We start from the raw sequence: 12,976 nt of genomic DNA on the forward strand, positions 1-12,976 counted from the left end.
AGCGATTAGGAAGCGAGACTTGCAAGGGGGTTCCCTGGACATCCTACGCTGTGCCACCTGTACGCGTAGGAAGAGATTTGATCTTTTCTGTCGTCAGGAATGCCTAGGTCCTGTGCTGTTGCGCTATCAATATCATCACAGGGAAAGCATCGACGAACAAGCGCACGGATAGATGAATGGATCGATGGTGTTCGTCATTATTAGTTGCACTCTATATGAATTTTCATGCTCTGGCCCCCGGCAGGAGGGACGGCCCAGAAGCAAACCCTCCAGACCGCTCATCATTCCTCTGCTATTACAAAAATCTAGTTGCTGCTCTGCTGGATTTTGGACCAAGTAAAACAAAAAAATGGTAGTGTACAGATGTCGAAGAACCCGAGCCTGCGGTCGACTAAGCAGAAGCCAATTCACCGTTTCCGCGTAAGGATCTTGGTGATCGCGTGCCGAATCGTGATGCCCGCCTTCTCAATTTCTTTCTTGGTCAGGCCAACAGTTAAACAGATCTTGAGGGCTGGTGAAGGCGTGAAAATCTCTGTCTTCGCGCCTGAAGGCCCGGCCGGGAGTGTCTTGACACGGGTGATTAGGACGTTCTGTGACAGGCACTATATCCAAAAAGTCAATCGAGCCCTGAATAGGGAGGAGGGGGGGGACGAGGAGTGTATCCGATTGTGGCTCACCTCATCGACAATATCCTGCAGCAGTTGCTGTTGGTCCTCAAATGTCAACCTTCGCGATGAAACCACCTCAGGCTTTAGCACTAGCATCATGATTGGATTCTCCGGTGCGCTGGTACAGTACACCCAGTCGCTTCTCGGGTCGAGCTGTTGCCACATGACCTTGATATTCTCTTTCAATTGAATGAACAAATCGGGCTGAGTCTGCAACATCATCAGAGTCTCGCTTGCTGTCACGGCAGACATGGCTGGCAACGCTGCTGAGAAGGTATACGAGGCGGCGGAGAGTCGCTGGTGCTCCACCACTTCGTCTGAACCTGCGCAGAAGCCTCCTGCGGCCGACAAAGGACCTGCCATTGAGCCGACGATCATATCCACTTCTGCTGCATCAACGTGTTGGTGTTCCGTCACGCCTCGACCAGTCCGGCCCAGGACGCCAAATGACCACGTCTCATCGAGGATCAATCGGAACTTGTATTTGAGTTTCAGCTCAATCTGTGCAACCACAATCAGAACCGACCGCGCTCTCCCCACGTTTGATTCATCTGGCAACTCACAATCTTTGGCAAATCAACCATGTCACCGACATTTTCGAATAGGCCCTCGGTGATGATGAACCGTCTTGTCAATGGCTTTTTGGCTTGTTCTTTGGTGACCTTGGCCAGTACCCTCTGCAAATCTTCCATGTCGTTGTGTTCGTACCATCTGACTGCACTCCTAGAAATCTGTATCCCCTTGCGGATGGCATAATTCACCGCTTTATCGGCCACAATGATATCCCCTCTCTTGGAGAAGGCCGGAATGACACTGGAGATCGTGGAGAAGGCTTGAGCGTAGATGATGCATGCCGTCGTCCCAAGGAAGGCCGCAATGTCTGCTTCGATCTTCATGTGCACATCCTGGGTGCCGTAGAAACCAGGCGGACCGCAGGGACCAACCCCATACGTACGTAATGTTTGAATGGCCCGCTCTTTGAGATTCTCGTTCGAAACAAAGTTGTAGAAATTGTACGTGGCTAGGTTTGTCACCGTTCGACCATTGGTCAGTTTGGATCGAGGGCCGCTCGGTCTGTCGCCTCGCACTCAGTATACGCGTCCTGTGTAGCAGATCTTCCAAGCGTGGACTCACCCGACGATGATGGGACGCCTCTCCAGTTCGGCATCCTCAAAGGCCGTCGTCTTCCCGACCAGAGGCTCCGGCGTCCATTCGTCAACTAAATCGTCGATTTCCTGGTTTCAGCGGTCAGCGCTTCGCAGGCTCGCCCTCCAACTGCGCTGACAATATACACCCACCTCGTCAGACAACTTCACATAATTCGGCTTGGTCGAATACTTGGGGGCCAGCAGATACCGGATTGCGAACAGCACGAGGAAGAGCTCGACGGCGGACCGAATGGGGTCGTTCTGGTAACTGGACTTCACATAGCGGAGAAAGATGGCTGACCCGGGGATTTTCTGGAACTGTTCGGCAGCCGTGTTGGCGAGATTCGTGACATATTCATGGGCGTCGTGGGAGTCCATCTTTTTGGGCCGGGAGAGACTGGACTGGAAACAGGAATGGCGGCGACCACAGCGTTTCTTTAAAGTCGGGAGAATGCGAGGGTTGACGATGTCACCGTCCGCGAAAGGGCTCAACGCGGCATGTCACGTGGTGAAATCAGGGGCAGATCAAATTTCCGGCCATCGCCGGTGACCAACAAATCATATCTGGTCGGTACATGTATTAGGTGTATGTATACCTCGTACGGAGTACCGAGTACATACATACACACACGATGTGCCAACGAATCCGCCGCTCGCACGGCTGCCGGCTCACCGGATGGTCCGGGTCGAGTCGAATCGAATTGTTTGGAATTGTATGCAATTCTGGTTTTAACTGTCATGTACAGTGTGCTATCTAAACAAACAAAAGTTTAACCTGACGCCGATTCACCTTCCCATATTTGCCAGGTTCGAAAAACCAGCTGAAGAAAGCTCCCTTTTCAAAGGCTGCTTGTCTATGCCATTTCAATCATTAGTTTGTTCGGATCAATGGCCGACGAAAGAATTGCAAACTCATTAGAGGGCCATCTTGTCTAACTTGTTCCGTCCCCCCCGTATGCACCAACCAATGTGTATACACACCAACCATCTTCGCAAGACTGGATGGAAACAGTTTTACCACCGGACAAATCGTCCACCGCCACCACCGAACGAGAAGGGGTCGTTCGAGTTGGAGCTTGTAGCAGCGGCGGTTGCAGCAGCACCAGTTCCGGCGCCCTGGCCAAAGTTGACTAGAGCGGAACCGGTAACGCCCGTAGTGGTATCGTTGTTGTTCTGTCCAGTAGGTTGAACAAGGTCGAGAGGGATCGTTGGTAGACCAGTAATGTACTTCCGGACAATGATGGGCCCAATGATGAGCACAAGGAAGATGATGAGCATGATGAAATACAAAATAGCGTAACGAATGACGCGCCTCTTACGGAGACGGGATTGTTTGATCGAGTAGATGGGAGGTCTGATTTGACGACTGCAGAAACGTTAGTCTTGCCCACAGAGCAATGGAAAGGAGTTACATACCTAGGCCGCAACCAGAAGAGCATGACCGAATGGAATTTGTCGATGTAAGGAACGCAGAGAGCCGGCAACATGATGAACATGATGATGTGGCCCAGGATGAAGTCCGCCGCGAAGAAGCCCAGCTCGGTGATCTTGCAAAGGTATTCTCGTGCAGGCTGGGACATGGAGTGCCAACCCATAGAGTACCATTTGCCAGTCCACCAGGCAATGTTGGAAGTATCGTGTTTGAACTCTCTCGTCAAGCAGAGCGCGATAATCAACTTGAAAACGAATCGTTGGAGAGCCACGACAGCGATCATGCCCAGGAGTGCCTTGGCAAACACCCATCCCTCGAGGAAAAACATGACTTCCCAGAACGCGAAGAGCATAATGACAGCAACTCCGTGCGCGATGGCTGCAAGGACCGAGCCGAATTTCTTGCAGCACATGCTCAAGACAGGACCCATGCAGCAAGCCATGCCGAACAGACCGGCCAGCACACCTGCGTTAATGGCAATCGGAGCGAACGCAACGATTGCCACTCTCACCAGAGAGTTTGTGGGTGGCTGCACATCGGTTGTCACGCCGGTCTGGGCGTTGATGAAGAGATATGGGACGAGCGTAAAGGCGACAAGCACCAAAGGACCGACGACTTCACTGAAGAAGACGCTGGTAAAGTTCGCACGAGGGACATCTCCAGAGAGCTTTTCCGATGGAACGCCCAGAGCCTTGCGCTTGTATCCAGTGAGACGGGTACGTGACAGCCGGCAGAAGGCGATCCAAGATGAGGCATGCGATCGCGAGTTACCACGAGACAGCCACCTGAGGTAGTCTCGGTAGTCAATGAAGAAATCGTTCCAAGCGAATTGATGGGGATTGAAGATGAAGGGCGAGATGCACAAGCCGAGCAGGGAGACCCAGAACCACAGAAGCCAGGCACCCCATACTGTTATTGTGCCGAAGAGCAACATCATCAACGATCGAGCTCCCAGGTAGATCGATGGACCAGCGAAACGAGAGTAGAGGACTCCAAAGGGGATACGTGCTGTGGCAAAACCACGGCCAGTACCGATGTATCGCGCGCCACCAAATGAGAGATCCTGCTGAATGGAGCTTGCATAGATTTGGCACACAAACACCTCGAAAATTGGAGAGGCAGAGGCAAAGTGCTTGGCCAAACGAGTGGCAGCGCGCCAGAACCCGCGTTCCGTCAACTCCTGAACGACCAGGGGCACGAAGGAGATGAAGAAGACGATGAAGATCGACACAACGCAACGCTCCACCCATTCCATAATAGGTGTCAAGTTCGTGCATCCGGTAGGCTTGAGAGGATCCGTTGGTGGGACATTTCGGTTGTAGAAACAGATGATGGTCTCGTGTCTCAAAGCACCAAGGTTGATCAGCACGATCATGAAGAGCTGCACAGACAACATGATGAACATGTTGTTGATGTGGAAACCAGGATGCGCATAGTAGAAAGACAGGAAGCGATCCAAGGGCAGCTGAGTACCCAGGTAGTAGTATTCTCGGGACAACATCTGTTCACCCATACCAGTACCGATCTTGGTCGTGAAGTTGAGAATAGAGCCAAAACCAAGATCACGACCCTTTCCGCACTGGTAATATTCGCAGTGTTTGATGCGGCCGCCACGGATGAGAGCGTTCATTCCAGCGTAGATATCTTCGTTAAGGTGGAGTCCTTTCTGCGCCTTGGAGACGCCACCTCGAGTTGTCATGAAGACACCGTTGAGGAAATCAGGATGACCATAGTGAAGTTTTCCACCGATTTGGGCCAGGGTACGAGCGAAGAGAGTGCCGAAAGTCTGTTCTTTGCCAGCAGCAACATCACCAAGGACACCGATGTTCTCAGAGAAAATGTACTCGCGAGCACCGAGAATTGCGACTGGGTTGGTCTTTGTTGGAGGAAGTCCGGGAGTGTACGGCGAGACATTATCCGTCGTCATTTCTTCGAACTCGGCCAAGACGCTTCGGATTTTCAAGCATTCTTCCAAGTAGTTGTCTTGATTGGCATCAATAAGCTGGATGTATTCACCGCGGTAGAAGATGATCGCATGATTCTGGTTGTCGGACTTGCCGTCTCCCAGGATGGGATTGCCGGAAAGTTGGACTCTGAATTTGGGTCGACGCATTCCGTTCTCAAGAAGTTCCGAGTGTCCATCGATCAAAGCCGAGTACAAGCGAGGTTCCTCTCCTTCGTTCTGCGGCGGCTCCTCATCCAAGTAAGCGATCTGAAGGTCAGGATAAGCACGGAGCAAGAACTCGGTATTCTCACGTTCCTCCTTCTTGAACTTGGCATAACGCTGCATGGAAACCACAATCTTGAATTTGCGTCTGGCCATGCGTTCGAGTTCACGTTCAAGCTTATCAGAGTTACCGCCGAACATCTGAACCACTTCGGGATTTTCAACGCGGTACAGAAGTTTGATAGCTCGGCTGTAGTTCATGAAACCACTAATTGTTCGATAGAGGGTTTGAGAACGGAGTGACGCCCAGATTCGGGTTCGCAAGGTGTATTCTGGAGCCGCGGACTTGAAACCAATGCAGTAGAACGGTAGATCATCAATCTTGCTCTTCGCTGTGTCTTTTTCCTGCTTCTCGTAATCTCCATTGTATTGAGACGTCTCATCAGCAAGAATCTTAGTATCTTTGACAAAGCAGTCCCATTCGTGAGGATGGAGCTGTTTGAGGTACTCCAGAAGCGTGACACGAGAATATGGCTCATCCTCCCGAATGATCTCTCGCAGAGACAAAAGAATCTTTTCACCGTAATGAGGAATGAGGACAGTGAAGGTTGGCATGTTGTCAACAGGCAGCGGTTCGGGGATAGGAGTGGACAGAGACTGGGCGAAGAACGAGATACGACGCTCAGCTTCGCTCTGAGATGGGAAGAATTCCGTCTTGAACGAATGATCTTCCTGAGAGACGAAGAAGGTTGGCGCGCGAAGCGTGCGCTTGCCCTCCTGCTCCGAAGGTACCTGATGGTAGAGCAATTTCTGAACGTGGTCAATGGCCAGAAGATGCTCCCGGTACATGGAAATGACGATGGCGTTCCAAACTTGCGAGATGAGAACCTTGGGCTTATACTTGATTTCCATGTCAGTCGTAGCCAGGACCTTGGAATAGATTCGCTTTGGCAAGCGAGAGAAAATGTTTCGCCACGGCGTCCAGATGGATACACCTAGGTAGAACGACCGAGCGACCGAGAAGACGCAGTTCCAAATGATATACCACAAATAGGTATCCAAGAAGAAGAGAATCAGATCGGTGAAGAACATGATACCGAGCAAGATCTGAGGCTGGTACTTGCACAGGTAATCTTTAAGAATCTTGTCCCCCTGACAATGGTGGATTTTGGTGTAGGAAAGAATCTTAATCGGGTCTCTGAAGGACAACGTCAGGAAGAAGTACGATTCGGCCAATTTGGCAGCGAACACCATGATCCAAAGACCGAAAGACATCCACATGTCGTTTCCCTTAAGGCGAGGGTATGAAGCCGTGAAAGTCTGACTGGCAACATAGCGGCGACTGTTTCCGGTGAGGTAGCTCCCAAACAACCCGCCCAATGGCATGATTGAGAAGAAGAAGAACGTGGCGAGAGCAACAAGAAATTGCACCACGCCCAGAATCAGAGAGATCTTCGACGTCTGGGTGAAGCCGAAGATGTACACACTGGGCGCAATGTTGAGAACGAACACGCCGATCAAGAAGAGGAGTCGCTTGGTCAAGTGCTGAGCACCTGCCCATTTCCGTGGAACGTACGACCATTCAATCAAAGTGGCCAAGATGTTGATCAAAGTCGCGATCGTGCCACCCAATGCGACAGCAGACCACTGGGCAGCAGCGTGTGGCTTGTTGTTCAGTTGTTGCTGATAGTTCTTAGTGTACAGCGTCGGGGAGTTGAAAGCCGTGTAGAACCAGAAAGTTGTGAGATGAATGACCCAAATACGGTTGAAATTGACAATCAAGTGGAACCAGGATCGCGTTTCCTTGTATGTCTTGAAAAACACCTTCTTCCAGTTCACCTCGCCCAGCTTAAGGTATCTCTCCGCAGGTGGAAGATCAACAATGCGCGACTTATCGTTCATCACGATCCTCTCAATACCTTCCGGATACCAGAAGAGTTGATTGATGTCGTCATAACCAATGACCTTGTTGTGGTCTTTTTCTCGACGAACATACTTTCCGTCAATTATCTCGTAGGCTTGGTCCCGGATATACGTGTAGAGAGGAGTGATGACATTGTTCAGGTAGGTGAACTCTTCAACTGGCTCCACTCGACTCTGGCAAGCGGGAGAGTGCAAATAGTCGTCGGCACACTTGAAGATGAAGCAGAGGGCCTCGGGCATAAACCGGACTTGATTGGCTTCACCCCAGCAAAGAAGGTAGAGAGCAATCTGCCGGGCGCGGTCATGCTGCGACATTTTGTTCATGCGTGTCTTCCAACGGTACTCGGCAGCTTCCAAAGAGTTGTCACCTTCCAAAGCTTCCAGAGTGGCCTCCTCATTCTGTGGGTTCTCTTTTGCTTTCTTCGCTGCAGCCTTTCGGGCTTTTCGTGTTCTGCGGTTGGCCTTCCCGAGCTTCATGTTGGCGAAGCCTACTGCATCGTCGAGATCCAGGTGGGCAGCGAAATACCACCGACGATAGTTTGCATTGTCACCGCCAATGTAATCCGCGTGCAGAGACAACAGTGCCTGATTGGGCGTCATCCGGGAAGCTCGTGAATCCAACAATGTCATCATGTGGTCGTACATGTTGCGCATGCTGTCTCGTTGGAAGCCGAACTTGGCCGTCAAGTCCAGAAATATGTCTTCAACCTCTTCTTTCGAAAGGGGGATTTGAGCATCAGAGGTCCACGCTGGGTAAGGTTCGCGAGATCGTTGGCCGGCCGGTAAAGCATTGTTGTAATCCATGCCATAGATGGGCGTCGATGCACCAGAAGACCTGTTGCCGCCGTATGATATTTGAGACGATGGAGGTCGATACCCGCGACCACCCTGGTTATCGTAGCCAGAATTATATCGCTCGTCGCCTCTACCATAATAGTCCATCTCGGCTGCACGAGCCATGTCAGACCTCATAGTGAAATCGCTGAACGTCTCTGAATCCTCTTCAGAATCGTGACCACGGCGTCTTGGGCGCTGTCCCTGATGGTATTGCTGGCCAGCAGCCCCTTGATCATAGTATTGGCCGTCATAGTAATCATCTTGATAGCCTTGGTGACCTTCGTAGTAGCCCCCATCGTTGTGGTATGGGTTTGATGCATCGGCATTGTAGTAGCCCCTGGTTTGTGTCAATCAGGTGTATGTCCAAGGAACAAGATATGTATTTCTTACGATTCATCGTAGTAACCTTCGCCTCCATGTTGCTGCTGGTGACCATAATCATACTGGTCGTGGTAACCGTGTTGGTCCTCCTGGTAATAGGCATCGTTGCCATGAGGCTGGCCGTAGCCATCATCATAGTCACCTTGATGTGGTGGTGGATGGCCTGACATTTTGGGTACAGTTCCTGCGGCAAAATTCACGGTCAGCCTGCTGTAAGCCAGAGTAAAGAATTACAATTGTTTGCACAGCAAACGGGCAGGTTCATGCCTTGTTCCACTCACCTCAGAGATTTCCCATGAACAATCTCTTTTAGTTTCCAAGATGCGTCACACGCGAAAAGGTTGATCCCGTGTAGCTTGTGGTGTGCGTAATATTAGGCGTGATACAAAGTATAAGCAGCGAATGTTGGATAGGGGGTAAGCGGCGTGATGAAATGATGGAATTCTTGCAGAGCAGCGCGTCGAAATTGCCAGTGTCTGTTTTTGAGGAATTCCAACACGACAGTGCCTCGAACGAAAGCTGGCTCAAGCGTCCCAAACGCAGGTGAAAGGTGGAGGGAACGGAAGTTGGTGAACTGAGCGGTGGTTGTTGTGAAACGATCGAAGGGGGAGGTGCGGTGGTTGCTCAGCCAATGTGCAGCTGCAGAGGCGCGTTGCGGACAGGCGTGGCCCGTCTTTACGGAACCCGAGCTGACAATTGCACCTTCCCGGGACGAGGATGAGCAGTCCTCGTTGTTCCTGCCTTCTTCTCGCAGCGATAGAAGCGAGTGAAGGGGGATCACGAGGGAGAAAAACGACAGTACGAAGGAGAATTATCGACGAGAGACCAAGTTGCGAGGCTGGTAAGTTTGAATAATGGGAAAATGGACGACAAAGGGAGCTGGGCACTGCAGGGCCAGGGAGCGAAGCAGGATTGGAGGAGACTTGGGCGAGACGGGGGTCCCTCAGGACATGCTTGTTTCGGGCTTAGATTTAGGGGGGCCGACTGCTGGTGTGTAGAGTGTGCGCAGGCTAGAGTGGCCCAGTGGCCCATGGGATTTGTCGGTGGGTGGTTCGGTGGATGTTGCCTCCAGGTTGTGAATTTCGGGCCGGCAGGGGGTCGCCCAACTGCAACCAACGGGTGAAGAACAAATGAGGCTTAACTGGTGGCAGACGCCCAGGCACCCCGACCAGATGTGGCAGGGATCAACAAACAAGGGGGGCTGGTGGGCTAGACGCTAGGCACAGGGCAATGGGCTATGGGCAAATCTGAACCAGGCCCATGAGCAACGCCACACCACCTTTTTGATGCTCTGTTTGTCTCCACGACCGGCTTTTCCTCATCACAGTGGCTTCTTTGGCCACGGCAGACACACTAACGGTCAACAAAGGAATGCCTCCTGTCCTTGCCATTTGTTCCTCAGTCCTTGATTGCGACACATCAAGAGCGTCATCTACGTCTCCACTTGACCTACATCGCTTATTGCGCTACGGACACGCTTCCCGCCTTGCTGCAGCGCGACTGCTATCTCTGGCACACCCTCAACTTAATTCGTTGCTGGGGTGGTGGCTATGCATGAGAGTGCAGCAAGATCGAGCCTCACGCTAAATGCCTTGCTTTATGTGCCTTCTTCCCTTTGACAGGTGAACCACATCCAAGATAATCGGTCATCATTTACCACATAGGCAAGAGGGATGAAGCTCATCTTTGTTTCGTTGGCGGAGACTTTGCCCGGTTCGCGGGTCACACAACCCGTGTTTCATATCGTGAGGGCTTTTCCACTGCAGATCTCAACTGCGTCTCGGACAATTTTGCTGGCGGGAAAATGCTGCATGTATCCGTGGGCCTTGTGCTGGCGGATGCGGTGGACGGACTGTGGCCCCGGAAGTACTGCCCCTCCGCCCTCTTGTTGTTCGGCTGCACGAGCTGGTCCTATCTGACAGATACTGTCCTGGACGATAAGCAGTATCCGTGCATCAGCAATAACCAGCCATTGGGGGTTGCGAAGAGATGCACAAATCATGCGGCTGACAAAGAGGTGTCCGACGGACGGTCGAAAAGTACCTGGTTCTTCAGGAACAGAAGTCCCAACGAGGTCAAGTATACTCCGTCCCAACGGCCTGACTGACTCCGGGCACCGTGACCACATCTCTGGATATACTTCCAGGCATGTGGTATCTACATTAGATTCGGAGTACGGAATTGTCTTCTGTATGGTTTAACAGGTGGCCGTTATCAGTATTATATACTCCGTAGGCTACCTGATATACACGTGGATGAGTTTACTCTGACCAAGACAAAATGCCACGCTACAACATATCCATGTTTGTCCTTTGTTCTGTCATGCATCCCTTTGACATTCCTTGTGCATGGCACAACAACCTCGTATTCAGTACAGCTTACAAGGCATGAACCCACTTGAGTCTGCACTGCATACAAATGCCCCCTGTATAATAATGTGGTTCATTCGAGCATTTGTTCTTCTGCTTCCATGATCCCACTGTGGGCTTCTGTGGCGTGAAGCCGACAGAGCCATCATAAATGATTCTGTGGGTCTGTTTGACATCGGATCGGCAGCCATTGACGCCGGTGGAGGCTTTGTATTTCCTTATCAAGAATCCTCTCAAACAAACCAAGAAGATCCAGGTTCCAGCATGGTTCTATCATCGATCTTTCGCCAACTCACAGAGTTTCTCTTCTTTGGGACACATGATCTTACAAGTTCAGCAGATCCTGCAAATACTGTGTGAGTAGTCTACCTATCCGTCCGAGCATGCAAAACCTGCTTTTGTCCACCTAAAGACACGGCATTTAGTGTCATGCTCTGGCTCCCCTGGGTGAAACAAGCTTTGCTAGGAACAATAGGTGCTGGACCGGCATGGAGTGGCGAATTGCTATTACAGGTGGGACAGGCCGGGCATGGACTGATGAGGAGCCAGGAGTCGTCATATCCCAGGGGCTGGATGGAGAAGGAACATTGTCGGGCTTGTAATAACCCTGGCAATTGGACGCCACGCAGAGGAAATAGGGGCCATCCTCCAATGGACGCCCTGATCTGGTCAATGATCCCGACAAATCCAATTTCGTCCTGAGCAAATGGGAACCAGGTTGCGGAGAACTGAGTGGGCATATCAGGGTCACCATCATCTCGATTCTGTTGCAAGGCCGAGACACATCTGTACTTTGTTTGAGCTTGAGAGGAGTGCCCAGGGTGAAAGAGCCGTGAGACATGCAGAGACTTTCCTCCACCCCGGCACCACACCATTTGTTGTAAATACCTGTGGCAAATCAGCAAACCACTTTCTTTGCACGGAGCCGGACGGAAAGAGAGGACGGGTTGTAGCCGTGAAGAAAATGTTGTTGGCAGTACGTACAGCAGGATAATTTCAAGGAGGAGGAGGAGTCCTTTCAGCTGGGGATGGCCGTAATAATATCGAAGGCTCGCTCACCCAGTATTTTAATTGTTTCTTTGTATTTCTTTTCATTCTCTTCGTGTTCACCATTCTCTGTATCCGGAAACCTGGCCAAAATTGCTGTCAGTAAACAAATTAGCTGTGGTGCCTCGTACTGGGAAATCATCACAGATCACATACGGAATAGGTACTACTCCTACCTGCATTGCACCGCCTCGACGAACCAGTCCTTCTGTGTATGGCATGATGGAGAAGGGACGCGTGTCGACTGCTTGATGTTGCGCCGGCAATGGCGGCAAACGCTATCGAAAACAGATCTGCAACAAGTCCGAGGACCAATGATTTAGACGGGCAGGCGAGTTCAGGTACCCCTAACGGTTCTGTTGGGCTGGATGGGCTGCCACGAGTAGGGCCTGATCTGTTAACGGGAATGCCCTCGCATTAGGCGTAAGTGCCCCAGAAAAGAACGTGGGAGGCGGGAATGGGCGAGACGGCAGTGCCTGTGAGAACTGAATCCTCGGACTGCTGTTCAGTGGTTCAATGGCCCTCGAGGTGCCTGAAGAGGGATGGGGATGCCCAGGGGGGTGGTGTCCTCGGTGCTCGTACTGGTCCATAAAATGCCCACTCCCGAAGCGGACCATACCCCATGGATGAGGGGAGGACGATACGACAGCGACTACGACTACTGCTAATCCCTTGAAATCTGTCCCCCTTGATCTGGAGTCGCAGTCGTCGTCAGTCCCTCCTGTAGAACTGGATTGTACTTGATTTTTTTTGTTACTCTCCTGCGCCCCTTGTTTACCACCTTCGTTGCTCTTCACCTTTGTATTCACCTTCGTGACATTCTTTCCACATCAATAACATTGTTGTCCTTCGTTCCTGCCTGCTTGCTGGGCAGTGACAGCTCGTTACTCCTTTCTCACCTGGGGAAACAGCATTCCTGCTATCAGGTATCTTGAGATCATCTGCACACCTCTTAGCCACACGCGCACACTCTTGAAAGACTGCTTGTCTGTGTTCAACTACTT

The 12,976-nt window shown here is 51.4% G+C and overlaps 2 protein-coding genes across 2 annotated transcripts; both read right to left on the minus strand.

Annotated features, from left to right (window-relative positions):
• Positions 1 to 407: 407 nt before the first annotated feature.
• AYL99_06226 (hypothetical protein) lies at positions 408 to 2,194 on the minus strand (the record flags this gene model as incomplete). The annotated part of the gene is made up of 5 exons (XM_018837736.1): positions 408 to 602; positions 678 to 1,169; positions 1,232 to 1,742; positions 1,803 to 1,903; positions 1,967 to 2,194. The coding sequence occupies 5 exons, from the start codon at positions 2,192 to 2,194 to the stop codon at positions 408 to 410; spliced, it is 1,527 nt and encodes a 508-aa protein (XP_018692296.1).
• Positions 2,195 to 2,830: 636 nt separating this feature from the next.
• Positions 2,831 to 8,726, minus strand: AYL99_06227 (1,3-beta-glucan synthase component FKS1; the record flags this gene model as incomplete). The annotated part of the gene is made up of 3 exons (XM_018837737.1): positions 2,831 to 3,182; positions 3,233 to 8,512; positions 8,566 to 8,726. The coding sequence occupies 3 exons, from the start codon at positions 8,724 to 8,726 to the stop codon at positions 2,831 to 2,833; spliced, it is 5,793 nt and encodes a 1,930-aa protein (XP_018692297.1).
• Between the last annotated feature and the right edge of the window lie 4,250 nt (positions 8,727 to 12,976).

This window comes from Fonsecaea erecta (assembly GCF_001651985.1).
Source record: "Fonsecaea erecta strain CBS 125763 chromosome Unknown Scaff5, whole genome shotgun sequence".
NCBI lineage: Eukaryota > Fungi > Ascomycota > Eurotiomycetes > Chaetothyriales > Herpotrichiellaceae > Fonsecaea > Fonsecaea erecta.